This window comes from Haemaphysalis longicornis, unplaced genomic scaffold (genome assembly GCF_048455015.1).
Source record: "Haemaphysalis longicornis isolate Haplotype H1 unplaced genomic scaffold, Haemaphysalis longicornis Haplotype H1 scaffold_7, whole genome shotgun sequence".
In the NCBI taxonomy this organism is placed as follows: Eukaryota; Metazoa; Arthropoda; class Arachnida; order Ixodida; family Ixodidae; genus Haemaphysalis; species Haemaphysalis longicornis.
This window is the reverse complement of record NW_027526422.1, coordinates 133,761,953-133,775,184: the sequence shown is the minus strand read 5'-3', so window position 1 is coordinate 133,775,184 and position 13,232 is coordinate 133,761,953. Positions and strand designations below refer to the sequence as shown.

The window sequence follows — 13,232 nt, the reverse complement described above, 5'->3', positions numbered from 1 at the left end:
CAGCAGGCTCATACTTGCTTCACTTCCGTAGAGGGCCGAATTGGAGCAGTGGCTACCTCAATGGGCAGCTTCTCAGAAGAGCCTGGTCTACATCCCAAATTATCAGAGTGCTTTGTTTGTTTTGCTTTCATAGCGACGGTTTCTTGTCGAGCTTTTATTCGAAATCTGTCTGATCGACCTGATCGATATTTTAGAAACAAACGAAAATTACCTGACTAAATTCAACGCTGTTTAAGCTAACTTCGCCAATCTTACGTGTACAACATCTGACGTAATAGCTTTGAGAACGTTGCACTTAGGTCCTGTCATGAACTTTTGCTTGTCACTGCAATTCTCTTCAGGTGGATTTCACCTATTTTGAAAAAAAAGCTACTTATTTAGGTTTCATTAGTTCTCACTCCAACAATTACGACTGCAGCCACTTCTCTGGTGTTATGAGGCATCTAAGGTTCTCACGGGAGAGATGTGCTCTGGAAGCACCCTTTTTGGTTGCCGAAGTAAACCCTGCGGCGATTAAAGGTTAGATAAACTGGCGGGTTCACTAAGAAAAAAAAACAAACAGTGAACTATAAAAGTCGGGATACTCAGGAATACGTTTACGACCATGCCAAATTTTATACTTCCCAGCTTTTACGGTCGCCGGTATGTGCGTCGAGATACCTGATAATATTCTCTGCCCAAAGGCAGCAGGCTGAATTTCCGGAACATTGCATATACCTCCTTTTCCAAGTTCGTCGTGTTCAAAATACGCTGATGCTACCGCAGGGCAGAGTGCAAGCGGGTGGAAACAGGTCGCCAAATTTCAACCCCTCAAACTGTCTTTAAAATGTAAACGTTCTGCTTGGAGTAGTCAGGCTTGTTTCAGACAAAATTAGTACTTTGTAAAAACGTGACTTGTGACGTGGGCTTGAGTTATGACCTTAGTAAAGAGTAATATTTGCACCCTCAAGTAAACGAATATAATTTGCTCCAAGATGACAACTTGAAGGTTGGGTTTTAAAGCTCTTTGAACTACTGCAAAACTCTTGTATTCAAGGTGAAGACGCAATTACAGCCGTGGTTGCTGGGGCTACCACCATTTCTTAGCGGGACGTTGCTCTATTTTTAGATACGGGATTCACAACCGTATCGAGGACAAAACATAATTTCCTGCGGTTTAGGGTAGTTGAAGGTGCGGCAATTCATGCTCAAGTCGATTGCAGCATCACCTGCCGGACAAACGGAGAAATGCTGGAGAATGGCTGTCAGAAGCAGGAATATCTCCATTTGTGCCACCCCTTCCGCTGGGCACATCCGCTTGCCTGAAAAGTAAATGGGCAAAAAATCAGACAACTTCCCAGCCAGCACCATAGCTTACATCACTCTAACGCCGCCAGTCAGCATTGTGATGTTCTAGCCAGATTTAGTTAGGAGTAGCCAAATACGTGTGGTTGCTTTGCTTTTAAAGGTTTTGGGGTGGCAAACACGTCCAGCGACGCTCTCCTCCTTTGTAAAACGAGGGTCATCTTCGCGTACCCCCCTCAGCATTAGGAATACAATAACTTTCCGTTGTCATTCTCGCTACTCTCGCGCGGCACGAAACTGCGGAGAAACTACCCACCATTGGTTCGAGCGAGCCACGGCTCTCGCCGCGCGTACGTCTGTTAATCCAAAGGGAAGCGATAACCCTTGTATTACGCGGGTTTATTACGTCGACAACCACGATACAAAACACTACACTGCACTACGAACCTAGCCCCTGGGGCAAACACCCGACAGCGTCTGCCCAGCCCCAAATCGGGTGGCAGTTAGTTTCTGCCTGCATATGTGCCGATACGAAGCTCGCTAATATAGGGGAAGGAGGCTCACTGTGGCCGCTATGTATTTCAAGCCTCTGGGCTGGACCGGTCGGCATCGACGCTCGTCCGCTGACCTTAGACGGCGCAGCCCGTTAAAACGCGGACGCGGGCCCACCAGCAAAAGGCGTGGAGAATAGCTGTAGACTCACGTGGCATCCCAGATAACGAACTGACGCAATCAAGGCATGAGAAAATGACCACGGCAGGTCCCGTTACCCACACTTGTGGGGAAGACCGACTTTTGGAGACAAAGTCTAAAAGTGGCTGACATGCATCACAAGAGTGGGCCGCGTGTCTGAAGGAGGCCTCCGAGTAGTGTCTGGCGCACGTCACGAGGTGCTACCGTAGGGAGAGAGGGGAAGCGCGCAGGATAACCCTCTTCCTACTAAGGAGGAGAGCGTCGCTGGCTCCTCCTCCCCCCGAGTGCACGGGTTCACGAGCCTACCGGATTTCCTTTTTGTAGCGTGAGCTACACTGGCCGAGGTTGAGCAGCTTCGCGTGGCTCCTGGAGAGCCGTGCTACGCATACGCGAGGAGCAGTGACGTCACACGCCGCGCAGAACATTGCTCGCTTCCGTCGTCTCTCACACACCTCACGCGCCCAGCGTCATCGCCGACCTCCGTTCCGCACGTGGGGGCCCGGTCTACTTGATCATGCGAAGGGTGACCGGGTGTGGAACCGATGGCTCGCGCGTCGCAGCAACACCGGCGTGCACCTGTGGAACCAGCTTAGGTCTGGGGCGATCGGTGACGCTGCGCCGGAGCCGCTTCATAAATATACATGTGTCACATAATGCGCATACCATGTGTGTGTGTCATTGAAGCAGCAGTAATAATGATAATGAAGCTAATCATAGACGACCAGGAAAGCTAAGAATAACCAGCAGAACCTTAGCTCACGCTATGTATATCCTGGCACAGCCGAGCTAAGCCACTCCTATTTTTTTTCTTTTGGTGCACTATTTACATATCTGGTGTAACAGCTATTGAATACCTTAAGCTCAGCAATAGTGTCCTTCTGTGCAAATGCAATGCATAGCGAACACTTGGCATGTTTTTACATTTTTGTCGTGCCTTCGTGATTTTCCTCCGTCGTTTTTGGTACCATATTTAGAAGAATACCATAAACTTGTCAAGCCTACTTTATATTTTTTTTCGGCTGTTAAATTTTGAGAATACGTTCTGTGAATTAATTCCCATTTCGCAGTGCTAATACTAAAATTTGGTAACTTCGTCATCAAACGCATTTGTTGGAAAGCAGGGCGTTGCCGGGTTGGCGTGTTCTTGCTCTTTTTTATTTGCGTTTACAACTTTCCTATTTTTGGGGGCAATGTATAGATTTCAAATTTTTTATTCCGTCGGTTCACTTTACAAAATATTCATTTCCAGATTTGTTCCGTTTTTTTCGTAATTTAGTTCAAACTCTCACCTCCCTATACGTTATTATAACGATTAAGTGCGTCACTTGCGCAAGTTAGTTATATACGAGCAAATGCAGGGCGGTAAACCAATTGTCGGTTTTTCCGATTTTTTTTTGTTTCCGTATTTTTTTCCGGGTTTGTTGAAGCATTTTCTTCGTTTTTTTGTGAGGCGTAAAGTTTTGTATTGTCTATTTTGTTACCTTGCTTGCATAAAATGTTTATTTTTTTGCATTTGAATTTTTATTATTTCCAAATTACGTTCGTCCAGTAATTCGTCCGTTCACGATGTGAACAAAAATGAGTTTGGTACTTACGTTAGTTATGTATTTTTGTGTATATGCAAGGCGGTACACCGTTAGTCTGTTTTAACAATCTGTATCTGTTTTGCCGTTTTTTACGGCGTTTTACAGCGAAGCTGTATTTACCGTGGTTTCTACATAAAGCTTGCGTGGACAAATGGGTGTAGACCGGAAACATTTCACACACAGGAGCTAATGTTTCGTGTTTCCTCCTCAAAAGGCCCCTGGTGTTGCTGGACTTTCGACAGTCCGGCATGAAATGCTTCCAAAGGGAAAAATCGGCCAGTGGGTCTCACGTCTTAGCACGCGCGCAACGCCGTATGCCAATTGTCGGGGGAGAAGGGGTGGTAAAGGGTTGGGAGGTAGCCCGCACGGACATTCTTCAGGCGCTCACCGGTGGCATGAGCGTTGTCCCGGTGACGCATCTAGACCTGGACGTCCCACGGCCCGATGCGACACGACAACAGTTCTTCGCGTTGGGCAGGCATAGTTCTGCCCACCGGCATAGTTCGCCGGCGCGTAGTTCGTTCTTTTTTGAATTGTGAGGTCAGAAAAATGAAATATTTTGTATTTAACTGGTTCACTTTTATGAACTTTTTAAATAATGTGAACGCCCTGGGCCATCCCAGCGGTGAAGGTTGGTGGAGCCACCCTTGGTTCGAGGACTCAGGACTGCTTGCGATGCTCCCTCTACATCGGTACATTATTATCATCTCTAGCTGCCCCACCAGCACTTCGTGCTCATCTCTAAAGATAGTCATAATCTTGGTGTGGGCGCGCGGGATTCCCCGCTCAAGTTTCGGAATATACAGTCGCCCTGAACATCGATGTTCCCAGTGAACCGTGTCCCCTCAATATTTGTATATTTTGGGTGGCAAAGCTCCACGTCACGAAATATTTCCTTGTGCATTTTAATGCGGGTAAATGTGTTACTTCCGTAGCGCAAACGCAGGGCGTTAAAAGGTTAGTTCGTTTTCGCGATTTCATTCGTGTTTCTGGCGTTTTTGTTCTTTTTGTTTATGTGGGAGATGTATAGCATGCATATTAAAGGTTCAGTGACTTCCATTTACACAATGTTTTGTGCTCCTATTCTGTATACCTTCGGTTTTCATAGACTCCGTTCGACAAAATATATCTACGCAATTACGCCAATGAAATGTGTTAATTTGGCAAAGTATTTATTTTTACGCTAATTCATGACGTTACACGTTCCTGGGGGATGGGGGAGGGGAGAGGCGAAGGTACGGAAAAAAATGCGACGCAATAGTAACAACAAATAACTTCGATGTGTTGCCCTTTGCAAGACAAGGGCCACACAATGTCAAAGACTAAATTCAGCCGAAAAATATATAGACATTTTAGGGTGAGCAGGGCACTGAACTAAGTTCCGAGATCTGTTTAAAGGGCCACTGCAATACTTCGGATAAACGCTTTCACTCTTTCCGTTGCGTCTGGAAGGACTGCGAAAACTATAGCTATCGCCAGCACGGAGCGGCACTGCGTAACTCCCTCGTCGCAGCAGATACGCCTTTCGTTTCTGCTTTGCTTCTGTGGCTTTCATTTTAAGTGGCTATAGAATACCCTCATTGCTGCAACTGAAAAAAAGCCGGCCGATAACCATAAACCTCTATTATGACATAATTCAACAGCTCGATGAGCGCCAAGACTGGGAAAGAGAGAAACACCTGTTCTGCAAGCTTCGTACTATCTGATGGACATAAAGCAGTAATTTTTGGTTGAGGTACTTTGCGACCCCTTATTCTCAGTACTTGATGTGTTGGTTGGCTACTTTCTGCAAGGATCGAGGATTCAAAAAAAAAGTTTAAAAAGTGTTGCAGGGTTTCGTTAAGGCACGTAGCAAAATGGGTGAAGAAAATGTTTGTTCAGGAACTACAGGTAAGGTGTGCATGGGCTCGGGCTTACCCAAAAGCCCGAGCCCGGCCCGGCCCGGCCCGGCCCACGGGCCGGGTTCGGGTCACCCGACTTACCTTTCACCCGGGCCCGGGCCGGACTCGGGCCGAAATGTAAATGCTCCGGACGGGCCGGGCCATCCTGACGGCCCGGGCTGGCCCGGCACAGTAAAGCAATACTTACGTTTTTTTTATGATATCACAGAAACTACATGTTGCTGACGCGGTAAAAGCACGGGTCAGGTTTTTTTTTACATTCCACGGGACTTATCGTTAGGCCCTGAGGCACACGTGGGCGTATGGCAAGCCGGATAGTGTGAGAGATCTGCAACTGCATGTCTTGGGAAGAACTGAGCAACACATGCGGCTCAGCGACACACCGCCTAGGGAAGTGTAACGAATGACAGTTTAGCGTGACTAGTTTCCACCTCTAAGTTCGGGCGAAAAAAAATGTGAAGATGGAACACTTTGAACTGCAAACTCTGCTAGAGAAAACTGCGTCTCCATCTGTTTTCTGTAGCAATGCCCTATTCAGAGTTGCGTTTTCTTCTTTGACCCAACAAAAGTGAAGCTGTCAAAGACTGAGGGGACAATTCAACTTTAGTTTTGCTCTTTGTTTCGGCGGGAAAAAATCGTGGCGAGAGTAGCTGGTGGTAGGAGGTAGCCTGTGCCCTCGGGCGTCGTGCCGGCAGACGAAGACGAAAGGAAAAGCGCAACAGGGGAGTAGGGTGGTTTAAATGCGCCTACAGCCGCCTAAACAGTAACACTTCATATGATTTATACTTTACAGATAAGCGATATGAGTCGGTATAGAACGTAGTGAAGCAGCAACGATAAAATGTGCATCAATGCACGCGTGTACTTTGCGTCTCGATAAATAGATGGGAGTGAGTCCGACAGCCCTATATACTCTTGAGAAAAGGAAACGTATACGGACGAAGCAACAAAACAAGTACACACCCTGTTTAAACAAACATGAACCGGCTGGTCCCCTGGCATACAGGTTCCATTTCTGGATAGCAATCGCAAGAATCAGGTTCAAATTCCCAAGGTGACATTCTATTTTTAATTGCTTGTTTTAATTCATCTATGGCACATTATGAAATTCTACACAAAATGCCGGGTGGTTTTGTTCCCTTTAGGTGAGCTCCAGCTCTTTGTTTTTACTTTTCAGTGGTTCGGGCCATTTCGATTTCGGCTACTTTTCTTGAATATTTTTCAATATTACCATAAATTTGTCCGTGGTTGGCGGGTTTTTGGTTCATCTTTTTTTAGGTTGGGCGGTTCGGTCACCTTTATGTCGGTTTCAAGTCTTTCCTATGTAGCTGAGCGAAGGACACCTGCGGTAGAGATATGTGCATGATTGTTATGTTTAATTGGGGTTGTTTTGCCCGTTTCATGTTGGTTTTGCCTGTTATCATTTCCCTTACGATGCGTTTTAACGCCTTTGGGTAGTTTCCGCTTCCAAACGTGCCCCAATCAGGCGTGGGCCCCTACGGTATTTGGGCTGGAAACACGCAGCCGGGCCGGGCCGGGCCGGGCCGGGCCCGGGCCATAAGGTTAAGGTATCGGGCCGGGCCGGGCCGGCCCGTCGGCCTTCTTCGTCGGGTCGGGCCGGGCCTACGCGATAAGCACCGGGTCCGGGCTGGGCTGGGGCCCAAATTTTCGGCCCGTGCACAGCTCTACTACAGCGTGCCTCGCGGGTCTTTCACGGCGGTGACAAAACTTTCAAGGGTATGTTTCTGAAGAAACAAACTCTTACGCCCGATTCACTTACGATTGCGCACTAGATAATTGAGGCCTTCCAAATACCTAAGAAAGCGGACGGGTGCATTAGTACGCCGCCAATTATCCTATGAAAACAGGAACAAACATTCATACAACAAGAGAATCTGCAATGAGAAAGGACACAAACTCGCACTCAGCCACCCCCCCAATGCCATAACGAGTTTACACATGGTGTTTATATCATGTTACGTCTTTTGTCTATTGCGATTTCTGTTTATTCGTTTCCTTCCTCCTTCGTACGCGAAAATGAGCACCGCTTTTTATAATTCTCCCCAATTAGGTACACAATAAACAGTACGTAGTTTGCGCCAAGGCGCGCCCACTTTTCGCCCTTTTCTTGTCCTGTCATCCGGCGCAATACAAGAACATGCAGTAAAAACTAGCTCGAGTCGTCCTCTTTTTCTGATTTGTTGAATTGAATTCAATTTTTCCGCTTTCACACAGTTTGCATGCCGTCTATTGGGAAAGAGCGCCGCTGATTTTGCGTAACCATCGGGGTCCCGTTGGAGCCCATGTTATTTGTTAGAGCCCATGATAAATACACTCGAAGTTTAATTAGATATTTTAAGGCAGCGCATGACGTATTCTGAACCACATGCCTTTCCTTGGTGTCTATGGTATTTGTTATAATTACTTTCTATACTCTACCCCTCCCACCCCTCGCAGTCTTCCCCATCCGTTGTAGCATGCTGAACACTGTTGAGGTTTCTTCAATTCCATTCAATCTTCCCGAGAGCGCTGCGAGTGGCGTTTCCTGGAACCGCACGCCTGCTTTAGGAGCGTATTGGATGTTATAAGAATTTGAAAGGTAGTTATCTGCGCCCCCAAATGCGATATTTATATAATTAGATCGAGCCCATAAACGTGGTGAAATTTGTTTCAGGATTGTTTTCTAGGAAGAACCCCTTCAGCTCCTTTCCTATACCCTCACGCCTGCGGTATTAGTACGTGCATTCAGAGTAGGCGGAAATCTCTAAACTTTTAGCACCTACGCGGTGAAAAACTGGTTATGACAAATAACAAATATTTCAATATAGATTATACCCATTGGTTTATTGGCACACCAAGGATTCTACCGGGTACGATTGATAGTATATCTCAAAAGTCAGAACTAAACTTCTGAGGGAAACAGTCCAGAAACTTCGGCATTCCGATTGCATTTCTCCGACACGGATTCATTTCTGCGGCAATGGAGGCGCTCTCACAGTTTAGATATGTTGTATCGTAGTCTAATGCACATATTGTGGTGAGAACAGAACCAGACAATGAGTCAGCCTCAGGAATACGGTTGTGCCAAGGAGTCACTTCACACGGGCCATGGACCCTCAAGAATGCCCGCGTCTGTGGGACTAAATGCAGTTAATCAATCAATCAGCTAATAAACCAAAAGATCAATCAGTCTTCACTTCCGGTTGCCCAGAAACCAGAGCAACGACCAAAACAATGGTGTTCGAAATCGCTTAGAAACTAAATATTAGGAAGCAGGAGTGATGCTTTCTTACCTACGGAGAACGGGATGTAATACTTTGGCTTCTGTTTCAGCTTGCCGGTGCCGGGGTCCATAAAACGGTTGGGATAAAACAGTTCCGGGTTATCCCACAGACCTTTATCCATACTGAGGGCCCATAAGTTGGGCATCACAATTGCTCCCTTTGGTATCACGTAGCCGTTAACTTTGATGTCATCCTCAGCGCTAAAAAGTTATTTAAAAAAGCACGTTAGCTTCTGATCAATTGAATCATCATCGCGGGTGCGAATAAAAAAAGACTTTCCATGTTTAACCTTCGACAGAAAAGAACAAGAGTAGGCAGAGACAGCTGCGAAGGACCTTGCAGCTTGTGAATATTTTTATCGGTATGCATTTCATAATGTTAAGGCATTATGGGGAAAGTGGAAGCTCCGGCAGGTTTTATAGCAAATGGTGTAATGGCCCAAATCGTAGTGCACTGTGCTAACATGCGATACGGTTAACGAACGATTAGAAAACAGCTATTTTTATTGCCGCTGTTACGTTCGACTTTCATAACTATCTTCGTGGACGTAGAGAAAGCCGTCATTTCCGCAATGACGAAAGAAATGAAAATCAATATTCTGGGCTCATTAGCGCTGCACAGTCACCCTTGGCAACAGAGATGGTCCTCACCATTGCTCTCCTACGTGAGGAGTGTTGTGTCTGAAAAACAACGTATAAGCAATCATAATGCCATCGCCGCCATGGCTAAACCGAAAGGGTAAAAAGCACTGAAATATTGTCGGGCTCAAAAACGGTAAGATTTGAGCTAGCTCGTTCAACGAGGTCCGCTTTCATAAGGGCCTGAATTCTCAGTTTTGTTCATTTTGTGTCCGTTTCAGTGTCCGTTTCGAGCCAGCCCTGATTGGCTGAAAGCTGATTTTAGGCATGACGTAGCACAAGCAAGGTGAGGTGGCAGTTCGTGCACACGTCGTTTCTCAAACGCCTCAGAAATGCACCTACATAAAGAGTCAGACGGACGCAACATAGATATTTCGTAAACTGGTAAACTCAGACATTCGTCCCTGCGCTTTAATTAAAATTTTAGGCTTAGTGTTAGTTGTTCTACAGCCGATGACATTATGCAAGGCATAGCAAATAGTATACGTCCCGCAAAAAAATTCTCTAAACAGAACATACAAAGCAGACACAAGAAACCTACACGCAAAAGTTATATTTTCCGCTGGACTGGATAACAAGCCTCCGCTACGTACACTAACACAGAAAGCGTATGTTTTGCACACCGAATAGTAACAGAGGTAAAACGAACTTTTATGAAATAACGAGAGCCAACCGTTCGGTACTCATACGAATCGCTATTAGCACAAACTCCGTCCCATTGATATACTTTTTGAAACCGTACAATCTGGTTGACTGGTTAAAGCAGCCTCTTCTCAAAAAAGCGATGACATGAGTTTCAATAATAAATGGTGGCTAATCTAAACACAAGACTGAAATTCTATCCCGCATCCAGTCAAGATGTAAAATTACGCGAACGAAGGATCTGTTTGCAGGTATGAGCGGCGGAACAATGCAATACTGAGAAACGATACGTAAAAAAGGTAGAAAATGAGTTCATCTTCCCCTTTGGAAGTACGCCTAACTTTTAAGGCTGTTACGTGGGAAAGTAAAGTATTTCTTTATAACTTTCTTTCATTTACTTCTTTATATACCTGAAGCTATTAGTCGAACTCTGGCAAACCCGCTGCGGTGGCTCAGTGGCTACGGGGTTGCGGTCGCTGCACGAGGTCGCTGGTTTGATTCCTGGCTGTGGCGGCCGCTTTTCTGATGGAGTTGAAAAGCAAAAACGCCCCTGTGTACGAGATTTCGGTGCACGTTAAAGATCCCCAGGTGGTCAAAATTAATCCGGAGCACTCCACTACGGCGCGCCTCATCGCCTGTGTGGCGTCGGCGCGTTAAACCCTTCAATCAATCAATCAATCAATCAATCAATCAATCAATCAATCAATCAATCAATCAATCAATCAATCAATCAATCAATCAATCAATCAATCAATCAATCAATCAATCAATCAATCAATCAATCTACTCTGCAAAAGAAACCTTTAAACAAAAATATGCGAAGTTTTATATTTCAAAGCAAAATCGACAAAGTCAAAAAACAAAATAATAGATACAACACTATTCGGCAATAATGAAAAAGTCAAAAGGCATGATAATAGATTCAACAATATTCGGAAATCATCATCATCATAAGCCGCAGCATCATACTTTTCTTGTTCGGGATATAATCAACATTATTATTATCAACAACACCAGCCTATTCCGTCAACTGCAGGACGAACGCCTGTTCATTAACCTCCAACCACTAATGTCTTGCGCCACTCGAGTCGATTCTTTGCCCCCAAATTTCCTTCCGCCCCCCATCGGGTAATTTGCCTTCCCCTTCTTCTAGGCCCGTGTTTCGGTATCCACTCTGTTATCCGTGTAGTCCAACGGCTGTCGATTCTTCTAAGTACGTGGCAAGCCGAAGTGTATCTGTTTCTTACTACGTGGCTAGCCCAAGTCCACTTTTTCTTTACTTTTGTTTTATTTAACAATGGTATAGGCTACTCCAGTTTGCTCTCTTATCCAGGAAGCTCGTTTCTTGTCCCTAAGTGGTATTTCGAACATTATTCTTTCTATGGTTCGGGGAGCCGGCCTAGGTTTTCTTTCTAATGGTTTTGCAAGGCGCCAAGTTTCCGCTGCGTATGCCATCACCAGCAGGTTGCACCGTTTGTACATTTATTTGCTTCTGAGCACTGGCGTAAAAACGACGATGTGGTGATGCGTAATGCCGGAAAGCGTGTCTGGTTTTGTTTCTGATTTAGCCGACCTGGCCCGTAGCGTGTTCGAGGCATTTCCGCGCTAAAAGGAAAAGTGGTAACACAGCAACATGATGGCTTGGTACAAGCAAGGTGAGGAAGGTAATTGTGAGGGACAACAATTCATCGGCGCTTGAGTGCAACCGGGTAGAGTACTTGAGGTGTTGTGAGGCAAGAAGGGCAACGACGTATTCTTAAAATACGCCTTCCCGATCACACTCAAGCGACGAAGACGCTCAGTGCGTGTGCCTTTCCAAAAGGTGCGCCTACATTGCGGCTCGGGGATAATAGTGAGTCTACTACTCGAAACCCACATCCCGGGAAACGCCATCGTCCGGGACAAAGAATGAGGGAAGAGGACGAAGTGGGCACTCAGTGTGGCACCTCGCGTTCATGCAAAAAAGGGGGCTAAGGTAATAAAGCAGAGACTAAGCCTGCAGGTATCTTCTCTGGCGCTGCGAGCATTACTCTTTTCGCGTCAGTTTCTTTTTGGAAACCTTATCATATTTGACGAAGAAGATTCGCCTTTTAGTATTCCCGCTTTTGTCCGCTGGTTCAAGTCTGCAAAAATCTTTAATAGACTGTTTTTACATAGATGCCGTCAATCTAGAAGTTTGATGGCAATAACATTTTTAGTTGTTTCTATACATAGTTAAATAAGACATATGCACTTACCCCCTGGGCAGGCCCATCGGCAATACGGGCCTCCAGCGATGCATCTCGAAGATTGTGGCCATCGTGAACGGCATGGAGTAGTGATCGCGCCATGATGGCAGCCGGTTTGGTCCTACGACTTCGTCCACCTCTTTTTGAATTCTGGCTTGCACGGTGATGGGTTTGTCAGCGCAGTTTAGCAGGTGCCAAGCCATGCTTCGGCCGATCGCGTTCGTGCCAGCACCGAGAAAGCTGAAGACGGTTCCAGGCAAGTACCTGGCTGAAATACGGGTGGTGAGCGTAAAAGATCGGGTTTTGTGATGCGTGCCCTATCACAAATGATTCTCTCGCATCGACGCCGCTAGCACCGCGCATTCATGTGCATGCACAGACACACACACACAAAGCAAGTACATATATATATATATATATAGAAAGGGAGTCCTCTCCCTGAAACGTCAGTAAACTCTTTTTTATTTTCTACGTCTTTCTCGTTTGTCTCTGTCTCTACTAACCTTATTTTTTTCGAGCTCTGTGTGAGTTTTTATCTTTTCAGTCTATATATATATATATATATATATATATATATATATATATATATATATCAAAGTTGCAGTCGTTATTGCCAGTGCTGTTTGGCGTTTTAACAGTGTTTTATAGTGCCAAATGAGATATGATTGCTTTTTTTATGCAGGAAAAATAATTGAAAATTCAAGTCGAGAAAAAATGCGCCGTTTTTTCCGGAAGCGGGAATCGAACCCACAACCTCCGCATAACGCGTGCGGCACTCTACCATTGAGCTAGTTCCACGGCGACTCCCCTCTCGACTATACCGCGGGGTTTTGTATTTACGACTGCTCAGAGCCCGGTCAACTAGCGCCGCCCCTCGACCAACGCGGGAAGACGTAGAACGTCTTTTCCCAGCGGCCGCACGTAAGACGTGGTCGGAAGTCGGGGATAGCCAAAGGCATTTCAGACTACTGAAGCC

General features: G+C 45.8%; 1 protein-coding gene across 1 annotated transcript in view; it reads right to left on the bottom strand.

The window, feature by feature from the left end:
* LOC144146541 (cytochrome P450 2U1-like) overlaps positions 1-12,459 on the bottom strand; it is a 29,457-nt gene extending 16,998 nt beyond the window's left edge. Inside the window, exons 1-3 of the mRNA XM_077678483.1 lie at positions 12,266-12,459; positions 8,758-8,948; positions 1,209-1,301 (exon numbers count right to left, since the gene is read on the bottom strand). Of these exons, the coding sequence (XP_077534609.1) occupies positions 1,209-1,301; positions 8,758-8,948; positions 12,266-12,459 (478 nt within the window). The remainder of the gene's footprint in view (positions 1-1,208; positions 1,302-8,757; positions 8,949-12,265) is intronic.
* Between the last annotated feature and the right edge of the window lie 773 nt (positions 12,460-13,232).